The 13,929-nt window shown below is 37.6% G+C and overlaps 1 protein-coding gene across 1 annotated transcript in view; it reads right to left on the bottom strand.

Annotated features, from left to right (window-relative positions):
* Nucleotides 1-13,929, bottom strand: part of LOC122803879 (coiled-coil domain-containing protein 170-like) — a 1,585,583-nt gene that overhangs the window by 907,581 nt on the left and 664,073 nt on the right. The window contains exon 5 of the mRNA XM_044073560.1: nucleotides 8,206-8,462. Coding sequence (XP_043929495.1) covers nucleotides 8,206-8,462 — 257 coding nt within the window. The remainder of the gene's footprint in view (nucleotides 1-8,205; nucleotides 8,463-13,929) is intronic.

Here is a 13,929-nt window from a genome sequence, read left to right as displayed (position 1 = left end):
AGCTGGGAGCAATCATTGAAACCCCAAATAATGTTGACATCCAGGAAACAGGTCTAAAAATGACAAATAACTGGTGCCAAAATCATAGTCTGAGACTAAATGCTAAAAATGCATAATTATACCATTCAGTATATCAGATATCTCTGCAAATTATAATATTAAAATATTATAAAATAACTCAAGGCTCCAACACTCAAACACCCACTGCCGTGATACTACTCCATCCCATATTTGGGGAATTAAGATATAATTTTGTCATATCCTGGGTAAAATTGGATAGCTTGTAAAGGCTCTTGTGCCATTAGCCTAGTAATCACCTTTGAACCTATAAACCTATACAAGCATACTGCTCATAGGATCTTACTAAACTTATGGCCAAGGAGGCCATCAAGAAGCTCGACCACATCACCCAGTGCTGATGGGGAAACTAACACTGTTCTCTATAATGTAGATTTCCACATGTATCCCAGAAGAAAATTTGTGATCAGGTATTCAGTCATCCAGACTGTTTTAAAAGGTTGTTAGGGAAATACTCTGCATGATAAGTAAGGGCAGCTTATTTCACAAATGGGGAATACGTTGGGTTAGGTACCTGTCATGGAGTGTCTCATGAAATATTGAATGTTCTTAAGATCAAACGTTCAAAGAGTGATCACTTTAGAGCAAATCTAAAATGATCAAAAATACGAAAAACTAAAATACATTTTTTTGCAGGGGGGGCAAGCCACTTGCACCCCCACCCCCTGTTAATTACATATATTAACCCCAAAATTGTACAACAGTGGGGTAAGGACAAATTCCCTTACCCTACTTCAACACAATCCCATACAAAAGGCTACCAGCAAAAAAAGATTCAGAGATAGTACCACCTAACTACTCTATCATCAGATCAGACAGAACCCATAAAAAGGGTGGTGGAGTAGCTCTACTCTACTCATCCTCCCTATGCATATCACCCTACGATAAAGCCATTCCCCAGTTTCACAATGCAGAAATAATACTGGCTCATCTCCAGCTAAACAAACACAAATATATATACATTGCCTCTCTTTACATTCCCCCAGGAGACAATATCCCAATACTCGAAGAAATCCTCTCCTGGCTTTCAGCTAACATGAATAATGAAACTATAATCATGGGAGATACCAATATTAACTGGTCCTCCATTCAATCCCCCTCTCACTCCCTTAACATCAACCTATACAACTACTCTCAACTCATCAACTCCGCAACTAGACCATGCAAAGACTTTACTAGTGGCAACATCCTAGACTGGATTCTTGTCTCCCACCCTCACTACTACCCAGATAGTGGTACCATACCTGACTCCCTCAGCGACCACCTTCCTATCTTCGCTAGATGTCTTCCTTGTCCCTTACAAGTCACTCATAATTATATCATTACCCGATGTCATAGAAACTTTAACCCAGAAGTTTTCTCTGACACCCTAAAATCACTTAACTGGTACCCCTTAAAAACTCTACCCCTTGAAAATGCAATCACTCACTTTAATACTACCTTCCTAAACCTTCTAGATACTCATGCTCCATTAAAAACCAAAAGAATAAAAAGGCAATCCACCCCCTGGTTAACTATAAACACCCTAACCACCATGCGACTTAGAGACAAAGCCTGGACACAATATCAAAAGAACAAATCTACATCTTCCCTCAATGAATACAAAACTCTTCGTAATTCAGTTAAAAAACTTATCTCTCCAGACCGTCGTAACTACTTCACCTGACTTCAAAGCAACCTCAAAACCAACCCTCAAAAGTTCTGGAGAGGTATAACTACCCTCTTAAAACCCGAGAACACAGAAAACCCAATCCCTTGCCCAAATATAGATGACACTGATCTTGCTACCCAATTCAATTCTTTCTTCATAGACTCTATTTCTAAACTTACCTCCTCCTTTTCAAATAACAATCATTCTCCTACCTCCATTTCCCCTCAGGCTTCTCCCCCTCCAACATCTCCCACTTCTCCTCTTGCTTCTCCCCCTCCAACTTCTCCCACTTCTCCACCTTTATCTTCTCCCACTTCTCCTCATGCTTCTCCTCCCCCAACTTCTCCCACTCATTCCCCACCCCCACCATTCTTCATCAAACCTCTTCCTACATCCACCATAAAAAAACTATGACTAAACAAGTATGTTGATATTTCCAGTTTAAAAGCAGTTATAAAATCTCAATTTGATACTCAACCTCCAGCAAAGGCTATACTAAATAAATGCTTGGTATGTTACTCATGGGCTTACCCTCAATACCAATTCCTTTGGTAAATCTTGCAAAAATTCTATCTACCATATACATTATGTTCCTCTTAAATTTGGAACAGTCTTTAGAGACTTGGGTATCTTTGTTGATAACAGACTGTCCTTCCACCACCATGTTTCATTGCTTCCTCACCAGAAAGATCTCAAGTCTCAGTAACCTTAGCTATGCTGATAGATTAAAAATCTTGTCCCTCTACTCAGTGTCATATAGCCTCTTGAGAGGTTGTCTCTCCTTCGTCTTCTATGCTAGAAATAACCCACCATTCTTTAAATTCCTTCACCAAATGGCATGACAGAGTTACAGTTTGAAAGAGCAAACACTCATGCGAGAGGACACTTTTTTACTGTTCTAAAAAAAGTGAATACTCATAAGAGCGATTATTCTTGCACATGGACTTTATTTATTTATTTATTTATTTATTTGCAGTTGTTTAACCAGGATAGTCCATTGGGCCTAAAGAACCCGTTTTCAATGGAGTCCTGGGGAGAAAAGCTCCACATAAAGATTATACAGAGATTATGTTCCACATACAGTTTATACAAAGATTATGTTCCACACATAGTTTACATGAGGATTATAGAGAAAAACATTCTAGAATTTCTGGTTAAAAGTTAGAAGTAGTATATATGTATTTTTTTTTTTTGAATTTTACTAAAAATTACTAGGTACAAATAAGGAGTTGTATGCTAGAAGCAAGCATGAATTTGCTAGCTGGGAATTGAGAAAAAGGAAGGAGGAAAAAGTGTTGGGAGTAGAGAGTAGGTTATGAGGGGTGTGAACAGGAGCATTCCCATGAGGATGTTAGATGGGAGTGCAGTGATTTTTTAAAGTATGGGAGGCTAGCAATTGTACGAATGGAGGGGGGAAGGGAGTTCCATAGGCGTGCTAGTGAGAAGGACAGGAGGTTTTGTCCTGGAGGGTGTAGGGGTCTATAAACTTCTATGAGGTTTTGATTGTTAGATCTTAGAAGTCTTTGTGTTTGATGCATTTTAAAGGTAGTAGAGAGAGAGGGACAGAGGGATGGCTGGAATATGAGTTTATGTGCATAGGTGAGCTGAGTGTAGGAGAGGTAGTTGGGAAGCTCTAGCCAGTTGAGTTTGTGGAGAGGTTCACAGTGATGAGTAGATGATTTGTTACTGGTGGCGAATCTGGCTATTTTATTGTAACAAGAGGACAGTTTGGTTTTCAGAGAAGATTGTAGGTTTGTTAGAAGAGGGGCACCATAGAGAAGGGAGGGAAGGAGAAATGTGGTAGAGAGAGTAATTTTGGTAGTTGAGGTGAGGAACCGATTGTGACGGTAGAGCATGCCTAGTTTTTGGTGGGTTTTTTTTATATTTAGTAGTAGATGGGAGTTGAATTTGAGCTTGTCATCGATTTGGACCCCCTAGCAGTTTGGCTTCAGATACCAGCTCAGAGATGTGTTATTTTGGCTGGTGATGGAGAATAAATTTCTATCAAGGATATTAGTTTTGGAGGGGGTAAATATCATAAGTTTAGTTTTAGCAGCATTGAGTGCAAGATGGTTGTCTTTCATCCATTGTTCTGTGGTGGAGAAGGCATCTTGAGTGAGTTTTAAAAGAGTTGGGATGGATGAATCAGCACAGATGATTGTGGAGTCATCTGTGTATTGAATAATGTTTGCAAGGGGGATAGAGCGGAAAAAGTCATTAATGAAAATATTAAAGAGGAGGGGGCCCAAAATAGAACCTTGTGGGACACCTGTGGGGGTGTTGAGGAAGGAGGAGGTGGCTTTTTTCCATTTGACGGCTTGTTGCCTATTGGAGAGATAGCTAGAAAACCAACAGAGGGAAGAGGGAGAAAGGTTTAGGTTAGATAGCGTAGTAAGAAGTAGGTTATGAGAGATAGTGTCGAAGGCTTTAGAGAGATCGAGTAGGATGGTAGATACAGTGAGGCCGGAATCTCTAGCTTTATTCACAGTTTCAAGGAAGGATAGGAGGGCAGTCATAGTACTATGATGGGGTCTGAATCCATGCTGTGTAGGAGTTAGTAGATTGTTGTCTAGGAGATGGGGAAGGAGTTGAAGATGGATACATTTCTCTAGGACGTTTGAAATGGGCGATAGGATGGCGATGGGACGGAAGTTGGTAATATTAGTATTGGTTCCACCTTTATGCAGTGGAATGATGTAGGCTTTTTTCCAGATGTGAGGAACAATACTTTCATGGATCGAGCGGTTAATTAGGATACTGATAGGGAGGGCAATGGCTTCAGCAGCTATGCTGAGGAAGTATGAGGGAATGTTATCAGGGGCATTGGTGCATGGTTTTAGTTTCTGCAGGAGTTTTTTATGGTGGATGTAGGAAGAGGTTTAATGAAGAATGGTGGGGGTGGGGAATGATTGGGAGAAGTTGGGGGAGGAGAAGCATGAGGAGAAGTGGGAGAAGATGGAGGTGGAGAAGTGGGAGAAGTTGGAGGGGGAGAAGCAAGAGGAGAAGTGGGAGATGTTGGAGGGGGAGAAGCCTGAGGGGAAGTGGAGGTAGGAGAATGATTGTTATTTGAAAAGGAGGAGGTAAGTTTAGAAATAGAGTCTATGAAGAAAGAATTGAATTGGGTAGCAAGATCAGTGTCATCTATATTTGGGCAAGGGATTGGGTTTTCTGTGTTCTCGGGTTTTAAGAGGGTAGTTATACCTCTCCAGAACTTTTGAGGGTTGGTTTTGAGGTTGCTTTGAAGTCAGGTGAAGTAGTTACGACGGTCTGCAGAGATAAGTTTTTTAACTGAATTACGAAGAGTTTTGTATTCATTGATGGAAGATGTATATTTGTTCTTTTGATATTGTGTCCAGGCTTTGTCTCTAAGTCGCATGGTGGTTAAGGTGTTTATAGTTAACCATGGGGTGGATTGCCTTTTTATTATTTTGGTTTTTAATGGAGCATGAGTATCTAGAAGGTTTAGGAAGGTAGTATTAAAGTGAGTGATTGCATTTTCAAGGGGTAGAGTTTTTAAGGGGTACCAGTTAAGTGATTTTAGGGTGTCAGAGAAAGCTTCTGGGTTAAAGTTTCTATTACATCGGGTAATGATATAATTATGAGTGACTTGTAAGGGACAAGGAAGACATCTAGCAAAGATAGGAAGGTGGTCGCTGAGGGAGTCAGGTATGGTACCACTATCTGGGTAGTAGTGAGGGTGGGAGACAAGAATCCAGTCTAGGATGTTGCCACTGGTAAAGTCTTTGCATGGTCTAGTTGCGGAGTTGATGAGTTGAGAGTAGTTGTATAGGTTGATGTTAAGGGAGTGAGAGGGGGATTGAATGGAGGACCAGTTAATATTGGTATCTCCCATGATTATAGTTTCATTATTCATGTTAGCTGAAAGCCAGGAGAGGATTTCTTCGAGTATTGGGATATTGTCTCCTGGGGGAATGTAAAGAGAGGCAATGTATATATATTTGTGTTTGTTTAGCTGGAGATGAGCCAGTATTATTTCTGCATTGTGAAACTGGGGAATGGCTTTATCGTAGGGTGATATGCATAGGGAGGATGAGTAGAGTAGAGCTACTCCACCACCCTTTTTATGGGTTCTGTCTGATCTGATGATAGAGTAGTTAGGTGGTACTATCTCTGAATCTTTTTTTGCTGGTAGACTTTTGTATGGAATTGTGTTGCAGTGGGGTAAGGGAATTTGTCCTTACCCCACTGTTGTACAATTTTGGGGTTAATATATGTAATTAACAGGGGGTGGGGGTGCAAGTGGCTTGTCCCCCTGCAAAAAAAATGTATTTTAGTTTTTCGTATTTTTGATCATTTTAGATTTGCTCTAAAGTGATCACTCTTTGAATGTTTGATCTTAAGAACATTCAATATTTCATGAGACACTCCATGACAGGTACCTAACCCAACGTATTCCCCATTTGTGAAATAAGCTGCCCTTACTTATCATGCAGAGTATTTCCCTAACAACTTTTTAAAACAGTCTGGATGACTGAATACCTGATCACAAGTTTATGCCAGAGAAGTATATATCAAAGAGGAGGAGGCCCAGTACACAGCCCTGTGGGACATCCTGACCTTAACTATATGTATTTTCTTAGACAGCCCTCAGATGAACTAACTAGGGAACTATGTAAGGGTTACTTCTGAGCTGGGAGAGTTTGTCAGTAGTCCTATCATGTCATCATTTCAATAGTTTTTATGACTTGGAATTTCCATTATTAGAAATTGTGAAAAGTATTCCAAATGGCTAAAATAGTGACAGCTATTGTAGAAAGAATGGATATAGTCTAATGTAGTCACAGCATGTAGGCTATCTAAAGTTTTGGTTGAACTCTTTGCACATTTGAAAATAGTGAAATGATGCAGGATTCAAAGCCATTACAGCATTGAAAAGGGAGAAAGACACAGACTAACAGTACTAGCTTTATAATACAGGACTGTCTTTCACTTGCCAAGACCCCATGAAATATAGGCAGGGGATCAGCATAAACACACACAGAAATTTGAACATGTCTGAAAAGGTGGCCAAGAAGAAGACAAAGGGAGTGGGATAAAATTCATAACTATTTGCCCTTGTGCTTTACAGGGATTAACATCCCTGGAATTGAACTGATTTCACTTAAAATCCATACCCTTACAGTGGAATCCTTCTGAAAAATCCAGAACTGAATTTGATTTTCATTATTAGATGAAAAAAAAATATATATATATATATTTTAAATCATATTTGCTTAGTGAAGCTTTGGGAGGTCTAACACTTTGTGGTGTTCTATACTAGCATCAAAATTTGATTATCTTACTTTATGCTTTACGTACATTCGTTGTAATAATTTTCATGTTTCGCATATTATATACACTGAGATTTTTGAGTAAGCATATTACATATCAATGCTGATTGACTAATGACTGATTAACTGATTAATTGATGTTACTTTAGCTGACCATTTGACCCATCACTGCATACTATTAAATGCCACCAAAATCCTCCCTGTCACTGAATGGGCCACCATTCATTTTAGCTCCATTATTTATAAATTGTTAAACAATGACTTCACCCCACAATCAGTAAGCAAACACTTATCCATATTTCCAGCTTTTCCACTTAAGTTCCAAAATTATAATGGCCTCCATTTAACAATCTGAAGAAAGAACTTTATCCATGCTTGCACTTGGAATCTAGAATTTCATTCTTTTTAAAATTAGGTTTATCCCCCTCCTTTTCGGTATTTAAGTCTCATTTGCTTTTATTTCATACAAACCACTAGTTGCAGATGTTTTGTAGATGCATACTAATCTTATTCTTTTGCTCCTTGTAATCCACGTCACTTCGACACATTCTGAATGTCTCATTAGTTTACCAGATTACTTAGTGTTGTGGCAAGTAAGCTTTCTAACAACCCTTATTTTTATGCAGTCACTAGAAAACTTACTCCATAATATGTTTACTTTCATGTCTTACCAAACACTTCACCCTTTTTAGGACAGCCATTCATGTACATCCTTCTTTGTTCATATACTACCAATATGTATAAACTCGAATTTTTTTTTTGTACAATGATAATTATGAATAGCTACTACACTACTCTGTAAATCCTTTTGCCTTTTTAAACTTGCGCCTTTGGCTATGGTCTTGGTTGAAAAGGATCATTCAACTAGTTCACATAACTAGTTATCACACTGAATAAACAATTGTCAGCACTTAAGTCACAGACTAACACAAGGAGGTTTAGAAGCCACTGATTACAGGAAAATAAAGGCATAAAATGTAAATTGAATAGTGACAGATTAGTATCTTGTTAATTATTCAGCAGTTAACTCCATAAACAGTAGATGGTAAGTGAGAAAATTGCACTTTTTTTATTTATATCTGTTTATTTTGAAAGAGCCATTCATACAAGCTGGTTCTAATTTCACACAATTTCTTTTTAATCATAAGTCTAACAAAGAATGAAAATAATTCTTAAGATTTCTACCTGAGGCGAGATTCCAGTTCAGATATTCTTTCTTTCAGCTCATTATTTTCAGTCTTGAATGCTTGAATGCTTCCATCTTTCTGTGACTTAACAGCTGATACAGATAATGACATTTCTTCCATTCCACGAATGTGATCTTTCAGAGATTTTATGAGGGAAGCTTGCCGTGCACTATTTTCCTTGTAGTTTTCCAACTCTGTTTTCATCTCCATAGACAAAACTTCTTTACATGCCACTGTATTCCTCAGCTCGTCTGCCTTGGATAAAGAAACAAAGAAAACACATCTGAATTGAAGGTGTCATTCATGGTATACATCACCTACAAGCATTCAGATAACATTACATTTTGCCAAAATATGTCATTTCAATTACATCAAAATTTAGTGATTGTGTCTCAAAACAGACAAGTTATCATCCATGAAGCATACGTCTTATTACATGAAGATTCAGAAATGGATTATCAAAACTTGTAAATCTTATATATTTTTCTGCCTTATATGTAGTGCAATCAGCTTCTGTTATATAATTGTAAAGTTCTGCTCAGGTAAAAAGAAAATGTATCTTGTGGCATCATCAAATATATTTATGATGTAAGTAGCATTATAGTACAATTTTCATGAAAGTTGTTTGTTGAATAGTATTTTATTCTACTCTATCCAGCCTTTAAGAGATATTTGGTAAGTTGTTACAAACACATAATTAGTTACTATAATATTCATGTTGACTTGATTTGCTAGGAATAAATTATTGCATTTGATGCTTAGTGATGAAAAAACATGTTTGTCTGCAATTTTCATGTAAGCCAGTAGTTCGTTTACGTATCAATGATGCTGTCAGAAAAACTAAATGTTAGAGATTTACAGTGACTTCCTTTTGCACAATATGAACTGCAGACAGTATTTGCTTTTTTTGGATTTAAACATGCAAATGTTTTTTTTTTTATTTCTCTAGATGTGCATAACTACTTTAAAAACACACTTAAGCAAACTAATGAAGAGCTTAAGGGAATCATTAGGAAACTCAAAGATGAGTTTAAAATAACCACTACAACCAAAACTAACTACACATCTTCCTTAAACTATATCAGGAAGTTATGAACTAACACCAGACAATGTTAAGAGCTAGTCAAGAATAGTACTGCACACTTTGACACAAAGGAAATAGCTAATATTCTACCTGACAAATTTAGTACATATTCTACTCTACCCACAGTAATAACTATTCCACAGATTCCACAGTCCCAGCAATGTCCTTAAATTGCTATGGAACAAGTTCGGTTAGCCCTGTCAAAATCTGAAAACACCTCATCCATGGGACCTGATAATATACTAGGTGGCCTGAATATTGGTGCAAATATGGCCTATCAACTCCTACTAATCTTAAATCTAAGCCTATCCACTGGTTACATTCCTGAAGCCTGGAAAACAGACATTGTAATGCTATTACACAAACGTATCCCAAACACGGACCTTGGTAACTATAGCTCCATTAGATTTACTTGCCACGGGTAAAGCTATAGAGTATATTGTCTTAGATGATATTAATCTGGACATTAAAAATTGCTTAACACTGGTCCCTCATCAATTTGGCTTTGTCAAGGAATGGTCCTACCTCTTTAACCTTAGTAACAAGTAACCAAAGCAGTGGCTAGTGGTTATAAAGTGCATATAGCACATCTCAGTCTAACCAAGGTCTTTGATACTATTCACATTTTTCTGCTTTACTAAAGCTGAAGCCTTTCTCTTGTTTACATGGAACCTCAGTTATCCTAACCCTTTATTATTTCACAACTCAAATATTCTTCTGTATTTTTAGGTGCTTTATCTTTAAGTATTTAACTTGCTGCAGATTGTACCTGTGTAAAGATAATGTACTTTTACTCCTCTCATTGGTGCTTAATTCTTTTTTGTCATAACATACTCTGTTATTTTTATAATGGTTATACCTACTTCCCTGACAGTGATTCTATCACCTTGCTCAATTAAACTTTCTTTACTTTTAGCATAGCATATCTTTAGCTTATTGTTTCCTTGCAACTGAATTTCTATACATATTTTAAATCTATTTTATGAAGTACATCTTTTAGCAAAGTATGTTTAACCTTATTGTTCTTTGCAACTGAATGTCTGTATATATACTGAATGTATTGTATGTAGTATATCATACATTCTCTGTATGCTGTTCTACTACATATTCTGTATAATATTAATTATATGTACTATATAGTTGTATGCACTTTCTTAATGTGGAGCTTTTCTCCCCAGGTCTCCACTGAAAATGGGCTGTTATGGCCCACTGGACCATCCCGGTAAACAAATGCAAATAAATAAATATTCCCCATGCGGCCATTGCCGACAAACATGTAAATTAGAATATAAATGCTTATGTTGTAAGGTAGATAGCTTACTGGTTGTCTGGCAGAACCTATGTGGTTAGAGTCACAGTTGCCACTTCTGAAAGTAAAAAGTCACCAGTGGTGTACCACAGGGCTCAGTATTTGGATCTCTCCTATTTGGCATCTGTCTCTCAGACCTTCAGACCACACTCCTAGCTTATGGTTATCTACGTTTACAGACAACTGTAAATTGGGTGGTGTTATTCAATCTTCCACTGACTCACAATTGCTTCAACATGGGTCAGATTACATCAATAGCTGGTGCAAGGACAACGGTCTCAAGTTAAATGTAAACAAATATAGTACAGTTCATTATGGTAAGCAAAACATTTTCACATTCCATATAGGTGACACACCTCCAATCAGGCATTGTTAAGGGATCTAGGCACTCTTGTTGATAACTTCATATTCTTTGACCATCACCCATCCTCAATTACCTCTGTAACTTCTTGCACCCACTTTAAATCCTTACTAAAATCACACTTCAAAACTTGCCAGATATGCCCTTGCAACCTCCCCAATACCATCCACTCCCCCACCCACCACCTCTCTCAGCCCCAATCAACAACCTACTCTTAGCAAGCTTGGCTACTAATGTTCCCAGCTACCTACCACATAATACTAACTTCTTGTAGCAACAACTGCTAATGGCTGTTATGTACCTCAAAAACAGTTTGTATCAATTGTTCACTGATGAATCACAACTACATTTTAACCATGTTTAGTATGTCACCATATTTTAAAATTGTACTATGCTCTATAGCTGTTTTACATCTGTTTTCTTCTTGTCTTGCGTCCTTAACTGGACTAATGTCTATATTTAAATGCTATGTTTTTTAACTGTATAATGCAAATAATACTTAATGTGGAGCTTTTCTCCCTGGGCCTCCGCTGAAAACGGACGTGTGTCCAGTCGGACTCTCCCGGTTAACAAATGTAAAAAAAATAAATAAATCACATCTCTGTAGTAGTTTAGAAAGCCTTCTGTTTGGCTCATCTAATTTTCAAAGGCATCTCCTCTAGATAAAAAAAGTCTTATTTCACCCCTTTACGCATATTTCAACAGACCCATTATTGAATACAATGCACCTTATGGCATGAATCTGTCTGAACATATCATTCAAATTGAGAGTCCTCAGAGAAGCATAACTAAAAAGATCAGTGGCCTCAAAAATCTTAGTTATTAGAACAGACTGGCGGCCCTCTCTCTGTACTCAGTCTCATATAAACCCTTCCATGAAAATCTGTGTCTAGCCTTTCAAGCCATGAACGACACTAACTTTTTTAACCTCTTATTTCTTTACTGAACAAATGGTACCTGAAATACCAGGTTAAAGACACTGTACCCTCATGAGTAGATAAATAAGACATATTGACATTGCAGAGTTATACCCCAATATATCCTTCAGCTCTGGAACAAAAATCCACTTTGCAATAATTAGAGTAGCACCCTCATCATCTTCAAGGTAAACCTAGATAACTAGGTGGGCAGTCTCAAATTCTGTCCCGGTCTATCTGGTCTTGCGCTCCTTTAGCCTGGAAGGAACTTTTGAAGTTTTTTTTTTAGGCTTGTAATGGTCAGACCAATTGAATAGTACATAACTATGAATTGTCTGTGCATTTTTGCAACTGGTTTTAAAAGGAAAGACAGCTTCTATTTGTGTTTGGACCTTGTAGAGTATTGAACCACAGCTGTCACCATATTTTCATTCTTTGCTTGGAACTGTTATTTGCACTTGAAGATAGAGGTAATCCAGAGGGCTTGAGTGAAGTCTGGTATCCCACCTGTGATTTAAATGGTGACAGAACTAACATGAAACAGAGTATAAAGGATAAGTTCAGATAAAATCACTTAAGCTAGCAGATCTAGGAGACTCTCTCTCTCTGATACCTTTCCTGTGGGAGGAATAAAGACACATTGTTGAAGTTCCCAGTAGTTTATTCAGTTAAGTAGGTAGAGGGATGAGTGTTCTTGTTTTAATAAACAAATACTGAGTTACATACATGTGTGTGTGTGTGTGTGTGTGTGTGTGTGTGTGTGTGTGTGTGTGTGTACACATACACACACACACACACACACACACACACACACACATACATACACATACACAAATGCACACACACACACACACACACACACACACACACACACACATGCGCGTGCGCACGCACACACATGCATGCACACACACACACACACACACACACACACACACACACACACACACACACACAAAAACACACGTATATGTATATAAAAGTCCAAGTTACTGTTAATAAGTTTGCAAAAGAAGGGTGAAATCCTGGAAAGTCAGACGTTATAACCCTGTTATGTAGCTGATGGTGTAAAGCTTATATGGGTGTGACAGGTGTTGGTCATAATCTAAGGCAGTTGTTAACTACTTTTTTCTTTTAACTCTTAAGGCCAGTCACTGTCTGGTATGCATATTGGGTGGTAAAGGCATGTATGTGGACTCAACACTCGTGTACCTCATATTATTTGTTGACAGAGGTGGGATTCATACCTTGCCCATCTGTCAGTTAAACTGGTAACAGCAATGCAGGATTTATGGCTCATACCATAGATTGTGAACACATTGTGAAGTTATTACTAGAAAATAGTTGTCATTGCTTTCCCTGGGGGTTAATGTGTCAATCCAATAAACTGTAACTTGAAAATTACTTACATGCTCAAGTCCAAGTGAAACTATTGACTGCTTCATACTTCCTTCCCCAATGTTGAATGAATGTGGAGTTTTCATACAAAGATTTAGAGATATGGGAGTGCCTGTGTTTTTTTTTCTAAGATTACAAGTATAATCATCTATGGTAACAAGACTGAGAATGACAGAGATGTTCATAATATAATTCACTGTAATAACAGAATATAGACTAATACCACAGCTTCTAGGTACTGCTCTCAAATGGTCTAGCCATGCTATCATATCCAGCATCTTTAAATCTTACGATGATGACGATAATGATGATATTCGGTTAATAATTTCTCATCTGTTTTGTAAAAGTAGAAGCTTGCAAATATTTTGCATTTGAAACTAGCTGTTTCTAACAGCAAGATTAATCCTGCTTTCTCATGACTTCATATGTTAGGCAAGCCTCATCTATGCTTGCATATAAAACATGAAATGGGACATTTAAAACCAGCTCCATTAATGCTACTGACATGTCATGAAAAATGTAACTAACATCTTTTCTAGAGCTGACATATAAAAACAGAAAGAACTAACAGGCTTAAAATGCTTTAAAGTAGAACAGCACAATTTGCAATCCAAAGTAATCCAGGATGCCTTTGATTTTTATTCATTTCTTGT

Source organism: Protopterus annectens, chromosome 6.part0, assembly GCF_019279795.1.
Source record: "Protopterus annectens isolate FY-2018-M chromosome 6.part0, PAN1.0, whole genome shotgun sequence".
Classification (NCBI taxonomy): domain Eukaryota; kingdom Metazoa; phylum Chordata; order Ceratodontiformes; family Protopteridae; genus Protopterus; species Protopterus annectens.
Note: the sequence above shows the minus strand (reverse complement) of the source record. Positions and strands in the feature narration are given on the sequence as shown.